Source organism: Mauremys mutica, chromosome 16 (assembly GCF_020497125.1).
Source record: "Mauremys mutica isolate MM-2020 ecotype Southern chromosome 16, ASM2049712v1, whole genome shotgun sequence".
Lineage (NCBI taxonomy): Eukaryota > Metazoa > Chordata > Testudines > Geoemydidae > Mauremys > Mauremys mutica.
Genome location: NC_059087.1, coordinates 16,047,975 through 16,061,844, shown reverse-complemented (window position 1 = coordinate 16,061,844; position 13,870 = coordinate 16,047,975). Strand labels below are relative to the sequence as shown.

Sequence of the window (13,870 nt, the reverse complement as noted above, 5' to 3'; positions counted from 1 at the left end):
GTGACTTTTACTACAAATACCTGTGACTAAAACGTAGCCTTATTCATGAAGGTGGGTGCAGTGATTGATTGGGCCAGTGAGGTCCAAGCAATGATATTAAACTCCTATAGCAGTGTGACTCTTCATTCAAGTCAGATAATTTGCCCAAACTGTTTTGTAAAATCTGGTTTGCATGTGTAGCAATTTAAAATTAGATTGTTTTATATTGCTTGTATGAGATATTGGATACAGATGATGGTCTTGTTACTCTTCTGACCTATAGTGGAGATACTGGTCTATTTCTATGTAAAAGTATATTTTCATTCAAAAACGGACTAAGTGAAATTGGCCTTCCTTCACTTTCTTAGTAGAGATGATTTAACAAATAATGGAATAAATTAATTTAGATTGTTCTGAATCAGTGGGGCATATCACTGAACAGATTATTGATTGAATTTCCTCACGTATTTATTTGAACATATTTGAGCTCTTTGGAGAAGTCTTTAAAAATATGGCTTGACTATAAACAGTTGATAACCTCTTTTTATTGTTGTGATTAGTCAGATAACTCCATAATATTGTTTCTGTTTCCTGACTGGTTGACTATGCGAGCACTTGCAGGTGAGAATTTATAATTTGGCTTCCTTGAATACTTGCAGTTATCACTTTGAAATCTGCTTTCTGCAGACATCCTTGCCAGTAAATCTATTGTACAAATGCTCCCCCAAAAGGAAAGAATAAGAGGCAGGGAGCATGGCAAAGAGTGAGTTTCTTTAAAAATACCAAGTAAATGCTGTTTTAATAAATAAATCAATCCCATCTTTTTTGACCATCACAGCTGTCACCTCATGATGAGTTTCAGCAGAAAGACCCAGAAATGAACAGCCCTGTAGCCTGAATTAATTTCATCATGGAGGTGGTCCCTGTAAAACAGAATTGACGCTAGCTGGCAGGCGGCATCTGGGAAGCTTGTAGCACCACTTCCCATGCTATAATGGTTCTGCAGAAGAATGGAGGGTTTCAGATTGGGGCTTGATATGAATAAGAGCATGGATAACTGGTATCTGAGCAGTTTCCTGAAATGCTAGCATCAGTCACATGTGGTTCTCTCTCTTCCTTGGGGAAAATATGCGCCTTGAGTTTGAAGGTCTGAAAAGACCTCACAATATGCAGCCCATACTGTAATCACTTCAGCTGAGTCTCAGGTTGCAGTGGGGGAGGTTTAGGTTGGATATTGGTGTCAAGTTGCAGTGGGGGAGGTTTAGGTTGGATATTAGGAAAAACTTTTTCACTCAGAGAGTGGTGAAGCACTGAAATGGGTTACCTAGGGAGGTGGTGGGATCTCCATCCTTAGAGGTTTTTAGGGTCAGGCTTGACAAAGCCCTGGCTGGGATGATTTAGTTGGGAATTGGTCCTACTTTGAGCAGGGAGTTGGACTAGATGACCTCCTGAGGTCCCTTCTAACCCTGACATTCTATGATTCTATGAGTGCATGATGGAAGGATCTAATTCTGTGCATCAGGGAAGTACATCTTTTTTCCGTATCTGATGTTTTGTGCCCTCTGTCATGCCCTCTGGTTAGTTTCCAGATTACACAATCCAGCACTAATTTAAAGAAAGCCATTGAAACAGTGCAGAAACATTACTGCCCTTGCCCTAAAATCCCGTGTTTCTCCAAAGCCTATTAGTGAATTGTAGTTGTTAAAATGATTTTCTCAGTGGCAGAATAGTGAACATTCAGCAAGAAGACACTTCTGTCCTTTTCTCTTCTTTTCATATATATTAAACTAATGGTTTTATTTTAGTAACAGGAACTGTCTGTTTTCCCTTCCAACTCTGCCCTCAGTTTGAGCCCCAAAGATGCCAGTTGCTGCTATGGTAATTAGCATATGGGGTGGGGAGGGAAGATGCTGATACAACAGCTGTTTGCATCACATTGGTCTCTGTCTCTTGTTGATCACACAGCTGTCACCTTAGGGGCAAGTGGTATAGTTTCTGTAAATTCACTCCAGGTTAGATCTCTGCAGTTTTCAGAAATGCTAAATGCAGTACAAGTGGACTGACTAATTTTTTTTCCAAATAGGTTGAGCACCCATAACTTCCATTTGAGGTTAAAGGGAGTTACAGGTACTCAGCACATCTGAAAATGAATCATTTCCATTTAGGTGCCTAGATGGTGCCCAAAGTCAAGCATAAAAATCAATACATTTGAAATGTTTAGGCTACAAGAGTCAAGCTGCAGCAGGAGTTCTGTGCTAGTAACTCTGCATACATCTAATGCGCTACCTCCCATGACAGCAGCACTGCAGAGCTAATACCCCTCCTCCACTTTCTCCCAACTCCTGTCTCTCATGTTTCATGAAGGAGATCCTCAGATCCCTTATGCTACATGATAAGAAGAAATTGGACTATTGAAACCAAATTCAATGCTGATTTAGGCCCTATGTAATCCTTCGCATTTCAGTAAGATTGACATGGTGTAATGAATGCAGAATTTCGTTTTTAAGTAGCTTGCACTAAAGTTGGGAATACAGATTTTGGGGAGCAAGGGATTCAGATGCTGACAAGCAACTTTAAGGAAAATATATACTGGGAACATCCCTGATTTCCCCTTAGGAAGCAGCTGCTTTGTGTACCACAGAGAACCCACATATTGGGAGGAGGTTCTCTGGCCAATATAGGACTGGAGTAACTGTTCTATGCTGGTCCCCTCCTCCATTTTTATTATTGCAGTAGCTCTCAGAGGCGCAGGGCCCCATTGTGATAGGCACTGTTCAAACAACACAAGGAACATGTCTGGAATGTACTGCACTCCTGCTATTATTCTCTGCCAGCGAAATGGCCTACAAAGGGTCAGTCAATACAAGCCAGTCCATTTTAGAGCAACCATAGGGCATTAATTGCATCATAAGATCAGGGCCAGAATCAGGGCAGTGCAAAGATGGCTTAAAGCTATGCCTAGAGAAGAAGGAATGAACAATCCAGCCTATTCTGCCTTACTTGGCTTTCCTCTAACATACTGCTGGTTCAGCAGGAGGTACTGATAGAAAGTGCCCAGTGATACTGAGTGGAGGAAGAGGGAGCAACTGGGAATTACTGAGCTAAAATCTATCAAGGGACTTAGATCAGAGAAATTAAGTTCTCAGGAAATACATGATCTTGTGCACGTGAGCACTTCATGTTCCCTCAATTTTCTTTAACCATTTCATTTCCTCTGGGGCTGTGCTCCACTGCTGAGCTCCACTGAGCAGGTGAAGACTTTTGTGTTTACTTTTTACAGAAGATCAGGGACATTGGCCTTTAAATCACATCTGTGTTTCTGCAGGAGCTTCTGATAAGCTTTTTGACAAGCAAGAATCAGGAGCAAATGTTCAACCTGGCTTCCATTTTTAAAAAAGTAACAAGAAATAGCTTTGGTACCCAGGGACTTACAGGAAATCTCCCATAATTTCCTGGGCTCCCTCCCAGAAGCCTTTTAAAATCTGTGAGGAGCCAGTGCTTCAGGGAGCTATTCTGGGAACGGTGGGATACCTGCAGGGTAATGAGACTGCGATGGAGCATTGCAACACTAATGTGGACAGAACTTCAGTCAAACCTGCATGGACACTTATGCTGGTAGTTGCACTTGTGGTGTCCTGCCAGTTCAGTTACCTATAGTTTGGTTCTTTAGTGCAGGCACAGCCTAAGTGTGTAGCAGAACTTCGGTTGGCACGAGATATTGGAGCCGCTTTTTTAGCTCCAGGGCAGAACATCCATACCAGGTGCCAGATGAATCCCTGCTTCTCCATCCTGGGAAACTTTGGGCCAGTTGAGAGAGCATATGGTGGCAGTGTGAAGTTAAGGCTCATCAGTTGGGTGCAATAAATCCTACCTTGTGCTGCCATCTAAATGCTTTGCTTCCATGCAGAGTGGGCCATGTTCTAAACCAATTAAAATTGTCTTGGCTTGCAGATTGTCCCATAGTGTGAATACCACATTCCTTTTAAAATATGTTCTTGACACAAGGTAGTTTTGCTACAATAAGTACATGTAGTGAGCACATATGTAGTAACCTAGCCTTAAGAATGGGTCAGATGAAACTTATGCTCCATCCACACTGATAGCATATATTAAAAGAAGAAATCATGTTTAAAGATTCATGATTATAAAATTGCTTCAAAACAGGGGACATTTTTGTAGTGTAGCTGGGATCTAAAAGCAGGGCCGGCTCCAGGGTTTTTGCCGCCCCAAGCAGAAAAAAAAGAAGAAGCCATGATCGCGTTCTGCAGCTCTACCGCCGCTGCTTCAGTCTTCGGTGGCAATTCGGCGGCTGGTCCTTCGCTCCGAGAGGGACTGAGGGACCCTCCACCAAATTGCTGCCGAAGACCCAGACGTGCTGCCCCTCACTGTTGGCCGCCCCAAGCAGCTGCTTGCTGGGCTGGTGCCTGGAGCCGGCCCTGTCTAAAAGACTCCAAGCAGAGATACCAAGGGGGTGATCCAAAGATTACTGAAGTCAGTGTAACTAGTCCAGTTCGTATCAATGGACTTTGTATCTGACTCTAAGTGAAAATACTGATGAAAGCAAGAAAAATTCCTCCATCTCTGTTTTGGGAAGGACAGTAAGTGTACACACCATCACATTATACACCCTTAGCCACAGGTCATCAGCAGAGTTTGAACCTGGGACCTTCAACACCAGTTGTAGATATCTCTCCCACTTGAGTTAAAGTAGTAACTCAGTGAGCTGGTAATTGGCTGTTATCCTCTACATAGACTAGCCATTAGACGGGGACAGGAAAAAATACTTTGTACGCATGTTCAATATCATTGACTTTTTAAAAACAGCACTCCCTATTGAAATTAGCTGGGCATTCTCTTTAAAATTCAATGACACAATCTGGCCATATACAAGAGTCAACCATTTCCTTGCCTATAAAGCCGTCTCATCTCATCCCGGAAAGATAGTGTTGAGAAATTGATAGATTGATGGGACTGACATTAGGAGCAGCCAAGGAAAAGAATCTGCCTTAGAGTGCAAACTAACCTTGTTTGTTTCAGCATATTCCATTCATGCTCCATTTATGCCTTACCTGAGGGCTACTGGATTGTGATGGACAAAGGATTTACACCCTACTTTGACATATGTTAACCTTTTCAAAATGGTAATTTCTTTCATAAAGATCCTTAATCATATCTGTCATAATTGCTCTGTAAGGGCCAGATTCTACAGTGCAGCCTTAAAGCCATCTTACCCATTGCAGGAGGGGTCAGCCTGATGGAAGGGTGATTTTCTGTTGAGTGACATGGGAACTCTTGTACCGCTGCTGGCACAGCAGGAAAAAGGGGCCTGGCTCATGCACCCTGGGCTATGTTACCCTGGGTTGTGTTTCAGCTCCCTTGAGGCCTTTGCAGACCATCATAACTTAGAGCATCCCTTAGGCTGCTCTAACAGGATAGATGGAGTAGAGGAAGTGCAAAGGTGAGCATTGGTTAATACGGTACCAGGATCAGGGGAATGGAAACGTGAGCTTTAAGCGACCCTTCCTGACTTGCACTCTGTGTTTCCTCTGTAGTTGAGGATCTGGCCCTAGAGGCTTATGCTTTACTTTTATTATGCCATTTAGGGATTAGTAACAGCATTCTGTTCTTTCACAAGAAGTGTTTTGCTGCTGCCTTTCCTTAGGTGATTTTTCTGAGTTCTTGTTTTTCTTCTGAACATAAGTAAAATTAAGTTTGAGCAAAGGCCAGCAATGCAGAAGAGACCTTGCAAAAAAGCAACTTCTTACGCAATAAGATCCAATCCAGCAAAGCATTTAAGCATGTGAATAATCCCAATGGGCCTGATCCAAAGGCAAAATTAAGCTACAGTCTCTAATTTCAGTGTGTCTTGCGTCAGGCCAATTGACTTCAGTGGGGATACTCACATGCTTAACTGTTCTGCTGTATCAGGACATAAAGTAACAAGGGCAATTGCTTGTCTGGCTCTCTGGCTGCCATTACTTTGATCACTAACCCTGGATCGCTTTATATTTATTTTGTTGCAGGGAGGACATGCAGCTGAAGACACCTCACAGTAAAATAAATGGACAGCCAAAAGGAATTTCCAGGGCAGATTGTCGACTGGGTTCAACGTCAAGTTCCCAGGGGGCCCCGGTCAGTCCTGCTAGACACTCAAACGTTAAGAAGGTGTCTGGTGTTGGTGGAACAACCTATGAAATTTCAGTGTAAAATAAAAATTAAAAATGAAAATAAAGAGCCATCCATTAAGCCAGCCATGAAGCTAGGTGCACTGTGAAGACTCAAACAACATCAACCACAAAAGGAGCAGCAGCTGCCAGTGTCCTTTTTGGGGTTTTTTTCTGTTTGTTTGTTTTCATCTTTCTCTTTTGGCCAAAAAAGAGCTGCAGCCTTATTCTTGTGGAAATAAAATTGTACAGTCCATCAGAAACTGTCTCGAACTGACTGCGGAAACTGGCTACCACCTAGCACCACAACCATAGAGATTATTTCTTTCATGAAAGAGAGTGAAAAAGCCATTGTGTATTTGTCTGTCAAACAAAACTGTCATGTAGAAGTTGTGCTGTGATGAAGAATTAATCTGGGGTCATGTTTTTCCTCACCACAAGATTTCTGGCCAGCAAAATCTCGGGACAAGCCACTGGCCAGACTCTTATTTTCTTATAGACATGGAGACCAGACTCCTTGTTTGCAGTCTGTGTGTATGAGAACTACCATTTGTCCCCAAAGCATTGTTGGTGTTATTCCTCCTGCTTTAAAGGAACCAGGCAGGGTGCAGTGGCCCTCAAGCATCATGTAGTGTTTTAAAGTCTCTCTCCCCCCCGCCCCCCGGCTCTAGGTGGAGGGGAGAAAGAATAGCAGCAGCTTCTCACTGTCCATGATTCGCCTCCCTGTGTGTGAAATTGTGTGTGTGTGCATTTGTGTCTTATGGAATCGGACTGCCACATAAGTAAGGATTTATCATTCCTCCCTGTTGCTCCCCCTCCCTCTGTTTTTAAAGGCTTCTTACTCTGAAGAACAAGCCTCTAAAACATAAAAAAAATTCAGATGGGAAAATATCTCTCTCCTCCTTTTTGTTTATGGGATGTATGCAGTAACATGGTTTATTGTCTTGCAGTGGTGCAGTGTGTATAACCTTAGAGGAAAGTTATCATGATCTGTTGAATTTGCAGTGTGTGTGACTGAGCCAAGCACATACCTAGAGGATATAAATTTGCTTCCTGCCTAATGACCACCAGCCCTTAATATTGCTGGGCAGAAAGTTTTTTCCAGTCAATAACTTTTTTCAATATCAGTTATGTCCATTTAGTTCTCTGGGCTTTCCTCCTTCTCCTGCCCCCACAAAGCTATGTTTATCTTGTTGAGTTTTGAGGCAACATTATTTTAAGAACCAAAAAAAAGCCAGGCAGATAGCATATGGAATCTCTGCCTTCTGTCTGGCTCTTCAGAGGCAAATAGGTTTTGCTGGACATCTAAATTCATCTCCCCTTCAGGATGTTGGCTTCAAAGGGATTAATGTTTTATCTACATGCCATGCTGAAAATGGAGAGATCTCCAGATATTTGATAGTCAGAATTTATGTAACAATGCAGAAAGATAGTTTGTTTTAATGAACACTAAGATTTGTTGTCCATTGAGGAAAATACTGACCTCAGCTTTGTCTTAGTTAACATTTACCTCATGATTCAGTAAATCTTGACAGCCATCTCAATATCTGCTTATTATGTCCCTTGTATATCACATCTCTTTTTGAGAGGTCAGATAGAAATGCATGGTGGGGTTAATCATGCTTCTGAGTAATGTTCTTGGCTTGAACCAGATCATCTGAAGAGAGAAATTTGGAAAGTAACATAGCAGAAATAGACCCAAAGTAATAGTGGACAGCAAAGTAGATATAAGCTTGCAGTGCAGTATGACAGCAAAAAGGCCCAGTGACATTTTGAACTGCATACACAGAGGCATCACAGAGCTGAGAAGTAATAGTCCCTCTATATGGCTTTGGTATAATTTTATCTAGAGTTTTATCATTAGTTACAGGCACTTTATTGCCAGAATTATATTGACAAATTGGATCAAGTTCAGAGGGGAACAATAGATATAAACAGAGAGCTGGAGATGCTGATTTAAAAAAAGATTAAGAGCTAAAATGTGTAATTAATTGACTGAGCAATGATTAAGGGAAGGGGGTATGATAAGCTTACAGATATGTAATTTAAAGGATGTAGTCCCAAAGGTGATACGGGGGTTATCACTGGTAGCAAATGTCTTGTATTTAAAAGGAAAAACATTAAAATGAATAGCAGGGGAAGGGGTTGTGGAATAGTCTTCTAGTAGGAAGCCTGATCACTTAGAACATTTAAAACTAAATTGGACAAAGTCTTAGAAAACTTTCTACAGGGATCAATCGTGTACTGGCAAGGGGCTGGTCGAGATGGCCTTATAGTTCTCTTCCATCTTTAATTTCTACTCATCTGCAATTCCAGCACGAATTTAACTCCTTGAGGGGTGAAATTCATCTCTGTGGAGAGAGTAGCACAAGGCCTATGCATCACTTAAGTATCACTTAATGTCACACTTAAGCCATCAAAAGAGGGGTTAAGTGGCATGTAGACTTTGTGTTGGCAGTCTGCACAGGGGCAGATTATATCACCCTGAGTGATTATAAAACCAAGCCATCCAAGTAAGGCTTTTATATTGCACCAGTGTAGCTTTGAAAATATGCATCTCATGGCACTACAATGTGAACATACTTTATGATGTTAGAAAAGAACAATCTACATATTTTAAGGGCAAATAGGCCTTTGAAATTACTACATAAACTCCTGAGCAAGAATGGCTCAATAAGACTAAACACAGTACTATATGTACTATATGTGTAAACCTTTCAAACACTTATAGCCAGGGTTATTTAGCTATAACTCGTGGAGAGAGGAAGAAAAAGAATTGCATTGGGGATACAAATAATTAAGTTACAGTGCAAGTTCTATATACTTTTTCTGAAGGTGGCTTAACTAGAGTTGAGACTCATCTGGCACGTTAGTTCTTTTTTGAAGTTTGCATATAGAGTAGTGTGAATGACCTGGAGATGGAAGTAAATTTTTCAACTCTTCCTGGAAGCAGTATTCTAAGAAGTATTCTAAGTATTCTAAGAAGTAATTTGAGATTGTACACAGCAAGTTCAGCCCCATTCCCATCTAAAGCTTGCATAGTTCCTATTGGAGGACTGGGGATCTACTCATTAGCAAAACTGCTGTTGACTTTGGGAGCAAGATCTGGCCCGTGTTATTTTTTCCAGCTTTCCAAAATTACAAATTCTTCAAGCAATTTACAAATTATTAATGATGTGCTACTTTTACTCACATAGTCCTTCAGTTTTTATAGACAGTAAGGCCCAGAACTTCAATGGTGTGATTTGGTGTAGCTCTCTTTAAATTGGCTAGAGTTATGCCAATTTACATTCATTGAGGATCTGATCCCCTGGATCGTAACAGAAGATCCACTGCAGGTTAATATGTTTTTTAAGTAGCCTCTTGTTTTGTCTTTCTTAATTTGTACTTCAAAAGTCTTAAATCTTTTTAATATGTTTTTATTTTTAGCAGTAGATTGTATATTATGTCTATTTCTTATTTAAGAAACATCGAGTTTTCATTGCAAATCCCATTTTATTAGCATAATTTCACTGTTTATTCATTCCAGTTTAACACCCAAGTTTCATTTTAGTACGGTATGTCTTGAGAGAGCTGAATCTCTGTAGCTTTAATTAACTGTGTAATAAATAGAGTAACATGATATTAAATGGACCTTACTCCATGAATGGGTGAGAGAGGAGATGTTTTTACGTGAAGCCTTACAATTTTTCTTTTTTTTATTTCTTTGTGTTTTGACTTAATCAGAAGACCTGCATAGCAATGAATTTGAAATGGTGGGCCAAATTCTGCTCCGACTTACAACTATAATTTGGCTCTGTATGTTGAAAACTGGATGCAGAAGTAACTGAGTGAGCAAAAATGTTGTGTTGTCTGAAGGGGAAAAAAACCTTAGGGTTCTGTATTTTCATGCAGCTGGGTAATAAAGTTTCAGAGAATTGCAGGCCTGTGATAAGTATATTAAAGAAATCTCTGCCTTGCATTATTGTGGGAGGCTATCACAGGAAGCACACAGCCAACACATGTTTGTATTTACTTTTTAAATTAAATAAAACCCAAATTCAATTATTTCTTTTGGTTAACCTCAGCTGTAAGAGCTACCCAGACCTATGCTTTAATGTCCAAAATCTGATATGTGGCAAATGAGCTGTTTGTGTTGCTGTGTTGAAAATGGAAGCCAAGTATTATCTGAACTTTGCCTAGGATAATTGCATCATGAATACTATAAGGGAGCCTCTTCAGATGATGGCTGCACTCCTATAAAGCTTAAATGATGTGGAAATTGCAATGCAGTTTTCTTTGTACTATACCTCTGGTCCAGCCTAGAGATATATATATTTTAAGAGGGAAGGGTGGGGAGGGTCAGTGTTGCTGTCACATAGACAGTTTGGGAAGTTTATGTTGACATGTTTTTACAGTCTATATTTCACCTGTTCTGCCACCTTGAATTGTTGGAATGTATCTGTGCAGGCTTTGTGGAGCTCTGTCTGTAAAACATTTTTGTGGATCTGGTAAAATATATGTGTGTGTGTGTGTATATATATATATATACACACACACACACACACTTTGGTATTTTAAGGTGTTACATTTTCCTGGTGTTTCTGCATCAGACTGTATAGCTTCAGGATTGTCCAGAAGGCTCATATGTTCTTTCTACCCCTTTTCTGAGGCCTTGTTAATGTTCCATTGATTACATCACAGTCCATGGGCCAAATTCTAAGTGGCATGGAGCATCTTCAGCTCCCCCTGACTATACTTAGAGTTGCAGATACTCAGCACCATCCATGGGCTGGCCTCCGTGTATGTGTAAAACGTAGAAGTGTGTGAAATGTGATAGTCTTGCATGGAACAAAGGTCAATCTGGATGCAAAAACTTCCGGTGGTAAAACACAAAGGGAACTAATTGAATCTTAAATACCTTCTTCTAGATGAGGGTGGAAAACAAGGTGAGATGACTCCTTATGGTAATCTCTGAAGGCACTAGTATTGCCAATGATTAAGTGTGGTATCGAGGACAGCAGGATGTGTACATCTGACAGATAGCCAAATTCCAGTCTGTCTAACCACCTCTGTCAACCTGTTTGTTTCTAGTCTGTGACAATATGCCAATTAGGTCTGTGCTACTAGTTTATAGTTGATACAGTTGCCAAACCCTCTTAAGAGCAGCTGCTCTGGGATCTTAGAAGCCATAATGTGCAGTATGCAGACTGGTGACACTGAGAAAGGATTCATTCATGAAGAGTGTTCACTGTAAATGCTTGTCATGCTTGTGTGCTGGAGTGTCTTTGAATGATAAAGATTAGGCTATATATATATATAAGGATCAGATCCTCAGCTGGTGTAAATCAGCATCGCTCCATTGATTTCAGTTGAATCAAACAGCTGAGGATCTGGCCCACTATATTTTATATAAAATCATACTGGCTTATTCAGATGTTTTATATAAGACACAGCTAAATTTACTAAGTTAGCATTAATTTCTCTGATTTCTTTTTTCAGTTCTGTGGGTCAAGTTTTGGCTCACTTTTAAAACTAGATACGAGAACATAATATTTGAAAGAAGGAGAGACAGATGGGAACTTCTTGTGCGGGTGAAAATAGCTTTTAGGGGAAGAACAATTACATACTAAGTGGATTTGAATTACTGTCAAAATAATTTTTGTTCGTCTTATCACAATAACTGGAGTTTTTAAAGAAGACATTTCACAGCTGGTAAACCTGTATCATCGAAACATTTCAAAAATGTCTCGGTTAGACATGTCAAACTGTATGGTGAAATATGATTTACTTCCATAGTTAAAAAGAATTCTAAAGAACTGATGGTACATTTGACTGTGCCTTATAAAGATATGTAATATGTGTGTATATATATATACATAAGTGTGTACATATATTCAAAGAAAACTGGTTACAGATTTGCTCATCTGGTATATTTTAAATGTGCAACTGATGTTTGTTTACAGAAACAAAATTAGGGGCTGTGTCAGCTGCAATATATATATATATATATATATATATATATATCAAAAATATTTGTTGAAATACAAGCTGAAAATACAATAGAAGGTTAGATCAGAGCTAGCATCTCTGCCAAAGGGTTAGGGGCGGCTCTAGCTTTTTTGCCACCCCAAGCACGGCAGGCAGGCTGCCTTCGGTGGCTTGCCTGAGGGAGGTCCACCGGTCCCACGGCTTCAACATACCTGCCACCGAATTGCCGCCAAATCCGCCGGACCAGCGGACCTCCCACAGGCAAGCCGCCAAAGGCAGCCTGACTGTTGCTCTCGCAGGGACCGGCAGGGCGCCCCCCCACAGCTTGCCGCCCCAGGCACGCGCTTGGAGCGCTGGTGCCGGGAGCTGCCGCTGCAAAGGGTTCTCTTGAAGGCATTGAAAAAATAAAATCAAGTAGATGGCAGAGCAATTTTAGACTCTTTTGAGGGACATTTTAAAAAAAGGGGTGGTTATGAAAGCTTGGGGAAAATCAGTGTTATTATCTTAGACCTTGTCCTTCAGCCTAGTTCCATATATTTATTTTCACTGGTATACCCTCCTATTGCCCCATATCTTATGTATTCACCTTCTTTCAAATCCATTGCAGAAAGCAGGATACAGGACCTGATGATCTTGCTGTGGTAAATCTTTTGTTCCAGTTCTGTTCTATGCATGTCTCCATATCCCTAAGTGTGTGCAATATGGCCGTCTTGTTAGTATATGATGTCTATTAGCATACTTCCTGGACCTGGATCTACAAAGAGGGGAAACATGCCTGGTGCTCAAAGGAATAAAGCAGGGTGAGTGTGGAAGGGTGGGTTGCATTTCCTAAAAGAGGATAGAAAAATTGAAGTAATTCCTCAAACAAAGCAGTCTTGGAAAAGCTGGCTCATGTACAGCAGCAAGACACCTTGTTTCTCATTGACCTTGGCAGAATTTCATTAGCCCTTTAATGTGAGCAAACTGACCTCAAACAATTTCTTCCTCAGTAGACACACAGCCATGTACACAGCTATGGCTTAAGCATATTTTTGGATATTAGATCTTGTTTCAGAGTGAGATAAGTGAGTCTTGGTATAAATGATTCATCCTTTCTGGTGATTGTGAGGAAGAACTTACATTATCCATGTTATCTTTCCCCTACACTTTCTTTCCCTCATACTATCTCATACCATGTAGCTATCCTGTTACATTTTGTTCACATTCATTCCTTTTTGTGGATGCTTCAGAAACTTGTACCATAGAACTGGGGTTCTCTATTGTTCTTCTTCAACAGTAACTGTGTGTGGGAATTAAAGAGGATTAACACTAGCTGTCCTCCATGTATTAGATCTAGTGTGTAGATCCACTCCTGGAATATCTGGCCTCAACAGCAATAGCAGACATGGAAACACTGGCTGTCTGGTCAACATGAAAATGATCAGCATCTGCAGATATTCCAGCTATCCATTCCTCATTAATCAAAGTTGCTCAGGACTTCTTGTGCACAACCCTTTAAGTGGAGAAACCCAGTTTGTGGTCCAGTGCTATGGCAGAAGAGTATGTTATGATTTATGGGCCAGATCCTGCTTCCAATGGGCCTTCCAATAGTCAAACAGAATCTGAAGACTCCTCATGGGAGAAGAGAAGTACAGCCAACACAAAAGTTCAAAAATTGCTGTTCTGTTCTTTCTTTTTCTCTGCATTCTTCTCTTGAGCCTTCAAGGCACATCTGGTTCATATTTTCAAGCTTTTCTTCACAACCATAAGGACTTATT

The 13,870-nt window shown here is 40.6% G+C and overlaps 1 protein-coding gene across 6 annotated transcripts in view; it reads left to right on the top strand.

Annotated features, from left to right (window-relative positions):
• Window positions 1–13,870, top strand: part of ZDHHC8 (zinc finger DHHC-type palmitoyltransferase 8) — a 227,146-nt gene that overhangs the window by 169,451 nt on the left and 43,825 nt on the right. For 5 of the 6 annotated variants that reach the window (XM_044990110.1, XM_044990114.1, XM_044990112.1 and 2 more), the window contains one exon: window positions 6,003–12,043. The exons of the other annotated variant lie outside the window; for it this stretch is intronic. In XM_044990110.1, coding sequence (XP_044846045.1) covers window positions 6,003–6,186 — 184 coding nt within the window. In that variant the 3' untranslated portion in view covers window positions 6,187–12,043. Of the gene's footprint in view, window positions 1–6,002; window positions 12,044–13,870 lie in introns of those variants that run through there. 6 annotated transcript variants of the gene reach the window in all.